The sequence below is a fragment of the Stylophora pistillata genome, chromosome 8 (genome assembly GCF_964205215.1).
Source record: "Stylophora pistillata chromosome 8, jaStyPist1.2, whole genome shotgun sequence".
Lineage (NCBI taxonomy): Eukaryota > Metazoa > Cnidaria > Anthozoa > Scleractinia > Pocilloporidae > Stylophora > Stylophora pistillata.
The window spans coordinates 12,427,603-12,437,602 of record NC_142526.1 but is presented as its reverse complement, the minus strand read 5'-3'; the positions used below and the strand labels follow the sequence as shown (position 1 = coordinate 12,437,602).

At 37.3% G+C, this 10,000-nt stretch overlaps 1 protein-coding gene, 2 long non-coding RNA genes and 1 pseudogene across 3 annotated transcripts in view; 2 read left to right on the top strand and 2 right to left on the bottom strand.

Moving 5' to 3' along the window:
* LOC148725018 (uncharacterized) overlaps nt 1-416 on the bottom strand; it is a 1,642-nt gene extending 1,226 nt beyond the window's left edge. The window contains exon 1 of the long non-coding RNA XR_015990421.1: nt 16-416. This is a non-coding gene — a long non-coding RNA (uncharacterized LOC148725018). The remainder of the gene's footprint in view (nt 1-15) is intronic.
* The window catches only part of LOC148725017 (uncharacterized), a 10,103-nt gene extending 5,428 nt beyond the window's left edge, over nt 1-4,675 (top strand). Inside the window, exon 2 of the long non-coding RNA XR_015990422.1 lies at nt 3,051-4,675. This is a non-coding gene — a long non-coding RNA (uncharacterized LOC148725017). The remainder of the gene's footprint in view (nt 1-3,050) is intronic.
* Nucleotides 4,676-5,806: 1,131 nt separating this feature from the next.
* On the top strand, nt 5,807-7,563 carry LOC148725016 (uncharacterized; annotated as a pseudogene).
* The window catches only part of LOC111330748 (uncharacterized), an 11,694-nt gene continuing 8,745 nt past the window's right edge, over nt 7,052-10,000 (bottom strand). Inside the window, exons 8-9 of the mRNA XM_088731428.1 lie at nt 9,585-9,682; nt 7,052-8,019 (exon numbers count right to left, since the gene is read on the bottom strand). Coding sequence (XP_088587554.1) covers nt 7,803-8,019; nt 9,585-9,682 — 315 coding nt within the window. The 3' untranslated portion in view covers nt 7,052-7,802. The remainder of the gene's footprint in view (nt 8,020-9,584; nt 9,683-10,000) is intronic.

The following is a 10,000-nucleotide window of genomic DNA, read 5'->3' as shown; positions in this document are numbered from 1 at the left end:
TTAAAGCTAGCTTACTTCAAAGTTCTTCTGACAACAGCAACTTTTCTGTCACTTCCAGTTATTTCAATGTCCAATGATATCGACTTGACGTCTACGCGGACAATGTTGTACCTTTTTAAGCCAAAAATTGTCTACCTAGACAAAAATAAATTGTCCACGTAGACAAAAATAAATTGTCCACGTAGACAAAAATAAATTGTCCACGTAGACAAAATTAGACAAAATCTACGTGGACAATTTTTTAATCCAAATAAAGTTACAGTTCGTTGGAAGGGAAACCCAGTGGGCTCCTCCTTTTAATAAGCACTCCTTTTAGCAACAGTAATGTGACTGGGCGCTTACGCGAGAAACTACGGTAATTGGAGGAACAACTTTTCATGCGATACTTCAGTAAAGAATAGGGATTCGTAATTTTATTGATTGATTTATTAATGATTATCAATCGATGACGTCATTTGGTTTTAAGTATGGTGCATTTTAACAAGATTGGTGTAATTTGAAGTACTTTGTTGGATAAACTAGTTTATTGTAGTTTGATATAGTTAAATGTAATTGGTGTAGTTTTGTTTGTTTTCTTCTTTGTCAGCATAGTTGATGTAACAACTGGACCAAAGTACACCTATTGGGCATAGATTGATGCACTTTAGTAAAAAGTTTGGCGTAGTTGATGTAGTTTATATTAGTTTGGTGCAGCCTTGTACAAATTGGTGTAGTTTGGTGTATTTTTGTGTTGTTTGCCATATTTTGGTGTAGCTTGATCACAAATACAGCAAACCAAACCCAAACTATGGCAAGATACAAGCAATTTAAATATCTTATTCGACGTACTCAGCCAGTATCATGATTCGCAACAACTCCCTAGCTATGTAGCACCACAGTTTCTTCAGATACTTCTCCCCTGAACACTACATGATCCGCACCGAACTATACTAGGCTAGTACTTAATATACATTAAACTACACCGAACTACACACCAAAATACATCTAGCTACAACAAAATACACCCAACTACACCAAATTGGTCAATCCTTCACCAGGTACATCAGAATACACCAACTACACCAGCTACACCAAACTACACCATACTAGTATACCAACGACATTAAAATACCCAATTGTACCCTCTACACCGTACTAAACCAAAATACTCATTAAACCTTTACCAAACTACATCAAAGTGCGCAAAAACGAACCGACGACATTAAACTTCAATGCCTCCATTTCGCACCTATTTGTCATCCATTTGGATGGTCCATGATGATTCATCATGACAATCTTCTCTGCGTTCGTAACTATTCAGTAGTTCTTCAATGTCCAATCGTTTCATGTATTGAAATAGTGATCACTCTCAAATCTATCAGTAAGGCAAGCAAGAATACAAAGCACTCCGAAAATCATTTTAATAGTTACGTGGGAGAAATTATTACGATTCTAACTGAGATTATTGTCACTTTGTTAGACATTCAGTGACACATTTTGTGGGCTTTTAGGATTAAAATGAAATTCGGAGTGCTTTGTATTCTTGCTTGCCTTACTGATAGATTTGAGAGTGATCACTATTTTAATACATGAAACGATTGGACATTGAAGAACTACTGAATAGTTACGAACGCAGAGAAGATGGTCATGATGAATCATCATGGACCATCCAAATGGATGACAAATAGGTGCGAAATGGAGGCATTGAAGGTTGAGCACATTCTCTTGATTGCACGTCTCAAATATTTGATCACAAAAGAAACCTCAAAATTTGAATACATACAGTCAAACGCTGGTCTCGTCTGGTCGAACGAAGTCATGATCAAAACAATGCCCATCATTATCAATCAGTCCACCAACGAAGAATTATTCAAATGTAAATTTACTCACTCTTCACTTTTGGGAGGATAAAGCAAGTCATTCTTGTGAATAGGTTTATTTTCTAAGATGCTTCTAGTGACAATAGAGTAGTCTGGACATCACCACTATCCTGCTACAGTAGAACTTCGATTTAAGGAACCTCTATACAACGAGGACCTCGCTATAACGAACGATACTTTTCAGCGCAGCTAAAGTTACCGTAAAATACAGCGTATACATGCACTGGAACTTCGATTTAACGAAGTGTCAAGAGACTAGAGAAATTGCTTCGTTTAATCGAGGGTTCGTTGTATTGAAAATCTCGATTTAACGAAATTTGCGGAAAAGCAACTAAAATGTTCGTCATATCGAGGTATGGTAAATAATAAGTTATTACTAACCGAGCGGGAGGTCTGTATGGGAGAATCTTGACCGAGGTCGCCAGTACAGACCGAACGCAGTGAGGTCTGTACCAGCGACCGAGGTCAAGATTCTTCCTTACAGATCGACCTAGCTCGGTTAATAAGATGTTTATTATATGGCTGTGTCTTGTATGCCAATTTTTTATATTGTTTGTACCTCTTTTTTTCTAGACCGGTCTAGAGGGGAAAATCTAGACCGCTTTCAATATTGATTTCAGCCAATCAAATTCGTGAATTCGGTAGTTCCCAGTCCTTGTCAGACACACCCATATAATAAATATGCGTTATTAACCAAGCTTGTTCGGTCAAGATGGCTGAATATTGACCGAGTTCTTTTTTCGCATTTTTATGGACCGAGAATGAAGTCGAGGTCCATAAAAAATGCAAAAAATTCATTTTCGAAAATTTCGTATCTGAAAGTATCTTGTATCCTTAACAAATCCACACAATTACGGAGTCCTCTACCAGTATATACGAATAATTAAGGTCTTCAAGCAAAAATAAAGTAAGTATACACTGATATGGATAATATTCCATTATCGTCTTTAGTATTTTAACTTTTTACAAATGCTTTTATTTTATTTATTATTTGCTATTCATTTTTATTCATCTACTTATCATAGAAAGGAACTTGGACTTGTAGTTTGTATTGATTAGATGTTAACTTTATCCATTTACGTAATCTAGGGAGGGGCATGGGTTTGCCAGTCCGTGTGAGTGTCATGTTAGCTGAATAAAGTTATTTATTTATTTAAGATAAAATTAAGGGCTTAAAACTTCTTCTTTCAGCCCAACCTCGTTCCCAGGGCCTTTTCCCTGGCCCAGGGAACGAGGTTGCTTTCAGCCCGCTCGCCAGTTTCATGTCTCAACCACTCTCTTATAACTTCCGAACGAAAAGAAGTGATGAAATGGACAGGAGTGGACCGTGGATCGAAATAACAGCACAACATTGACCTCTATGACTGCAGACTGATTGTGATACTCAGAAAACCGTAGAGGACTTGTCTCCATAGCAGATTGATAAAGTCCGAACGGACATGCAATTCTAGAAAGCTGTTTCGACCTGGTTGGGTCTCATGGTGTAACTGCGGGGAACAGAAAAACCGACGCGAAAGGCCAATTGCAATTGCCTTCCACATATTCATGGTAGTGACTCTTCATGGAGCTTAGATCCAAAAGTTTATAAATTGTTTAATGGCTGTACCACTAGAGAAAGTCAACAAGAAGACTAAAGCTCGGAAATTTGGTGGGAATAGAAGAGCTTTCTTTGATTCAAACTTGTTAAAAGCTTTAAAATTTTCTCAGAACCGCTGGTGGTGGATTTTTGTCAATTCACCATCTTAATTTGTCCTAAATTTCGTTTATTTGCTTTGTCTCATCAAGGGCCCTTTATCGACACGGATTTCAACCAGTTAGCTTGGTGGTTATTTGCAAAAACAAAAATTTTAATAGAATAAAAATAGATATTGCTGGAGAATAAGATCAGACCGGTTTCTTGATCTTGACCGAAGATTGCGGAAAAGTTCCAATACGATGGTTTTTCCCCTAGAAAGAAACGGAAGTATTTAAAACAAAATTCATGTCCATATTAACACTGTCGCTCATTTGTACTATCTTTGTGCTCTATTTCGGTGCCGCTTGCTCAGTATCCTATGTGGATCGATGATTAGGTATCACGTTAAGTTGTGCGGCAACGCGTGCCTCGGCAAATGTCCATGCGTATTGGCTCCAATTAGTTGTGTCAGTCTTCAATCAAATTAATCAAGCAAGAATTTCATTCTGGAATATCAGAAAATGTCCCTAAAGAAATGATCGCTTATTAGTCCCCGTCAATACGCGACAACAGTGCTGAGATGTTGTTGGATTACACTTATTCTATAGATCATCTTAGGAACAAAAATTAATGAGAGAATTCTTATCCATCTTCGAGTCAGGGATATCGGATTCGCTCACAGATGAAGTTTTTTTTTCATTCGTTCTCGTTATTCTCATAAAATTTCTGTTGACTGAAGATCTAGCACTTGGTAACATTTTCATATGTAAATATATAATATCACTGATATACCGACCAGGTATTAAAATCGGCTTTGGTTACCCACAACACCGTGAAAACAAGGATTGTCCGCATAATTTTGCAATTTTACCGAGAGTAGGACAGTTTATTTTTGAAGAAATAAAGAAATGTGCTCTGGGTTAAAACAAAAAAAATGATCAAGGTTAGGTTTAAATTATAAGAAAAAAAGCATGACTGAACTAATTTATTTTATTAAAATCTGGATCATTGGATAATGCAATTCAAGACTTTTTATTGGCTTAGCCATTATGTTATATGAGCCAATATACCATAATCTAATATCTGTACATTGTAACATCCGGTTTCTTCTTACAAAATAAAGTCGAGAAGATTTGTCTAATATCTTGAGGGCGTTTTTTTTAATAAAACAATTATTCCACTCGCGCTTGTTGGATATGAGATGATCATAGCCAACTCGGCGCTACGCGCCTCGTTGGCTATCTATCATCCCATATCCAACGCGCGCTCGTGGAATAATTGTTAAAGATTCGCCGAGAGGCGGGGACACCGCAACAGCTTTGCGCCAATTACTGCGGACCCAGTAAACCCACCCATCACACAGACATCCATCACACAGTAATCTCGTGTGTGGGAAATTAACGTCTCCTACCCCTAACCCTGCAGTAGACGGGACCTCCATTTATTCGTCCCTATCCGAGAAGACTAGAATATCTAACCATTTCTTGATGTTATAGAAAGGTAGTAAATTCTTCTCAATTATTTTAAGACCTTGAGTGTTGGTCCGGACGGGGCTCGAACCCTCGACCTCCCGCACAACAGTCCAGCGCACTATCCATTGGGTTAACTGGGCGGCGGTTAATAGACCCTACGAAGAATTTTTGTCGCAACTTGGTGATGTAATATCATTTTCTTTGATATTTGAGCCTCTGCGTGAAATATCCAACTAAAAGATCCGAAATGACGATATATGATATTGCCTGCATTGCAGCCTCTTAAAAAGATATCAAATGAATAGCGAATACAGTAACAACCTATTTGTTCAAAGTTTTAATTTTTTTTTTTCACAGAGCGTGCTTATGTTTGGCGCCCCCACAGGTTACCTGACAGCAAATTTTCATATCAATATTCACAAATTAAATATCATTTCTTTCAAAGAATTTCAGTCGTTTTATCTGATGACTTAAAATATGAGACTTTCGTAGAACACGGCTAAAAAGCAACAAATAATCACCAACTGAATTTAATTAGCTCTTGTTAATATTTTTAATTTTTTCTTTAATTTACTTACTCTCACCGAGTTTTTAAAATGTTTCTTCGAAAACTCATTGTCGTAGACTTTCGAAGTCGATATCAATTGTTACCGTTATTGAAAAGCTGACGGTATAACTGAGTTGAATACATTCCTGATACTGTCACAAGACATTAAATATATTGAAAAACATTCCTGTTAGTATCGACAGTTTAAAAACGCCCCTCAAGTGCAGCAAAAACCAGAAGCGGGTGTCTTCCACAGCGGATAAGGAGCAAGAATAGCTTATCTGTAAAAGTACGACGTTAGAGATGTTGTATGTTATAACGACTTGTCTCTGCACAGTCCTGTTGGTAACTCTCACCGAAGGAGCATCCTTCAAAAAAGACCTCGCCTTGCAAGAAAGAAGTGGACAAAGAATGGGTAGGTAATAAGGCTAATAAGTAGCAAGTTATCTTCGGGTTACTGCAAAACAGTTCATGTATCATCTTTGTTAATCCGGGTATAAATGTTGTACCTTCATAGCAATATAGTTTCACAATTAGATCCAGAACACAGTTTTCCCTGATGAGATCTCTCTTTTTTAAAATAATTTCATTTGTTTCTGCTAACAGACTACGTGCGTGTTGTCCTTTCTTCATCATTTCGCTGCTGTACTTTTTCCAGTGTACTTTCTTTCTACTCGGTCTTTGTCTCGACCCCTTTTCTGCTAATAAACATAACAGATGCATTATACAAAATCTTCAATCCTAGCAAGAAAAAAAGGGATCATTCTGCAAATGGATCACTGCATGACTCAACAATCACTACTGGGACTCATTTTATCCCAAAAGAATTAAAATCGTTGAGCCAAGAAGCCGGAGTTTAATTTGATTTATTCTGTCGATATTTAACACTGAGTAAACAAACACCTCTTGTAAAAAGAAGCTCTTTCGGTAAAATCTTTGGTGAGCAAAACACATTGAAGAAGCAAGAAAGGAAGGGAGAGAAAGAGATGAGAAGGATTTTTGTGAAGAAAGCGTGAAGAGGGATTCATAGTGAAAGTCACAACCTTACAAATGCAAAACGGGCTAAAAAGAAGAAAATTTATAAACTTCGGACCGTGCTGTGCATCTCAGTGCTCATTCATTTCATTTGTTGCCATAAAAGTGATACCATGGCCATGTTGTTGGACCAAGAAATAAAAGCCTGAGGCCAGATCTCCTGAAAACAGAAGAGGAAAAGCATTTGTTGTTTCGGAACAAAATATGTAAAAGAAGGCTAAGTGTTATAGGCAAAGACCATCAAAGACAATTTAAGCGATTCAAATATGGGAACGAAAAAATAATTTGAAGTGTATACTGATATTACTTTAATCTTTGTCATGAACAGAACCAAATAAAGGAGTATCAAGACTTCGCCGGTAAGCGGCATTATGCGGAAACCAATCTTACTACAGTAACTACTTTTGTTGAGGAGTTATTACAGTTCCCATCATTCCCATCATTCCCATCATACCAGGCCTACCTATTGTTTGCTGTAGTGGCAGCGTATACAATCCATCATTCCAGATATGCTGTGATGGCAAGCCACATTCAAAGATTGGACTCCAGCTACCAGCCTGCTGTAGAAGTTATCCATATGATGCAAATAACACATTATGTTGTAATAGCTCTGTATATGATATGGATACTCATCTCTGCTGCGAGGGTCGTCCTGCTCCCAGGGTAGGAAATTACTTAGCTTGCTGCGGAAGTACTGCATATGATGTTCAGAATCAATTGTGCTGCGAAAATCAGGTTGTCCCTAAAGTCTCACCTTACTCAGCCGGTTGTGCCGGTCAGGGTCAAGTCATCTTTTCCTACAATACACTTACCCAGCTTTGTTGCGAGGGTTTTGTATATCCAAGAGCTCCTGGCGTACAATGTTGTGGAGTACTTATGTATAACGCAGTGACGCAGAACACAGTGACGCAGATTTGTTTCGATGGCAGCCTTATATTGCCTAAGCAAATAACGGGTTGCCAAGGATTTGCTTAAGACTAAATAGGGCTGTAAAAGCAAAATCATACCTTCAGCTTACTTGACGAATTCATTTGAAGTTGTGGGTTTGATTTGAAATCATCAGTACGATTTCAGATCAAAATATAATTGCACAACACAGAGTTCACTTTTAACTTTAGTACATCAATATGGAAATCGCATTGATTCAGTAATGAACTGGTTTGCAAACACCTGCAAAAGTTGTCTTTCATTTTCTTGGAATTTGATTGGTTACTTTAGACAAGCTTTAAAATTTGAGAAGTTGTTGTGTTTCCATACAGCTTTCTCACTTTCAGAGAAAATGACGGGATTAAGAGCAAAAAATGGTGTGATTTACGAATCAATCGCACCAATGAGAGCCAATCAGGTTGTAAGGATCCGATAATTTCAAAAGGAAGAGATGTAATAAATGCAGTAAACATCGAAGTCTTGAGAGCGGATTTCTTCCACAGACTGAAAAAAAAAAAAAAAAAAAAAAAAAAAAACCAGTAAGTATCGACCAGATTCTCAGAAATGTATTAGCATGAGGCACAGAGAAAAAGTATAAATTTATTGCGTTTACCAAGAAAGTTTGCTAAGAGTCGATTATATATTTTGTCTCCATGAATTAGTTACCAAACCTGTTTGCCAAGAGTGGACTATATATGCTGTGTCCATGGTTTGTTACTGTACAAATAGTCAGTGATAGTCATTGTCACTCATAGCCAGTCATATTACAAAAAGTGATGCTCTATTGAAGGGAACAGAGTTAAAATGTTTGGATTTTACGTTCAATTAGAGTGAATGACGTTTTAAAACGGAAAAACTTTCAAAACATGACTGATTTATCCATAACTTTGACCCTACTCTGCGTTTGGTAATAAATATAGAATTGTTGAAGAAAGAGAACAATAAAATAGACTCATACAAAGTCTTTCTAGCTTATTGGCTAAAATGATATAATGGGTATAATCGGGTAGCTACGATTTGTATCATAACTACCTGAAGTTTCAGTTTTTAAGGTTAACTCAAAATGAAACACTAAAAAGGGGAAACCTAAGAAAAGTAAATACCTTCCATTTATGAAGGTTACCAGTTCATTATAAAATATGATCAGTACATTTTTATAGCTACCTCAAAGGCACGCAAATTACTCGTCACTTAATATGATCACCGCACTACTTATGCGAAATTTTCTTCCGTTCCTTTCTATCGCACATCTCCCAAAAGTAAACTGGAAGATGAAATTTGAAACTCTTTAGCTTCTTTCCTTTTCTGGGGTGACCATATGCGAAAACATCTCTGAGAGGCTTTATTTCACATAGCATTCTAATTACCATGAAAAAAAACCTACCATTTGCAACGTTTTGTTAGGCTGAAAGTGTAATGGTAATAAAATCCCACAAAACAGCCCGCTATTATTGCTATTTTCATGCTCAGGCTAGTGGACAACTTACGACGTTGTTTTATCTAAAATAATAAGAGATATTATTTTGCGATGGCTTCAATGTTATGATAATCTTAAACCTGGCTTTGCATCTCCTCATCATAGTTACCACTGTCTGACACAATTTTATACAAATCGTTTAAGGGATGAATGGCCTTCTAATGGTTGCGGTAGATCATTGGATGTGGAAGCCACTTAATCGGAATCACTAAGAGTAGAGGGATCCTGCCACCCTCATTTCCCCTTCCCTCAGGTTTGTGTCCTTGTGCAAGTGAGATTAACTGAATGACTATTAAGATCTTGAACCCTTTTATACCCCCTTGACATTGGTGTCAGTCAAACTTTCCACACTATTTTAGTTACAATTCCTCTGGAACTGACAATGAGAATTTGTTTGGTAATCAGAAGCCTGCTAAATTGGTGATCACTGCCTTCATTATCGTGACATTTACATTTGATTCTAGGGTGATACTGTAAGAAGAAAATAGAAGGCAGTAACTCGTAGGGGTAAAGGGTTCAGTTCACGGCTAATGTATAGAAAGAATACCTCAATTAAGGCACTTTGTAAAACATCTCAATGTGGAAAATTTACATTTTCTCAGAATGCTGCACACTGGAATCGAGATTGTTATTCACTCGCTGATTCCTGTCTGACTCTACAAAAGATGACGGCAAATGGGGCAGCTGCGACTGCAAATTAAAAGAAAATATTTCCGGTGAACTCGAGAAAAACTGATGTGGGATTGTCAAAGTAAAATCTGGCTAACCTAAAATTAAGTCTATCAAAGTTTGCATATAAAATGATATCGCTTTGGATTGAAGAGTGCTCCACCACAGCATGCATGAAGTGTCTTGAAACCAAAATGGAAATAATCTCTGGAGCCGAGAAAAGCTAAGGGAACAGATAAGAACAATCAGGGCGTTACCCATGAGTTATTACCAGATTAAGATAGGAAAGTAACGTTGTTTCATCGAACGTCTGTACTGTGGATTCTTAATGTGGTTTCC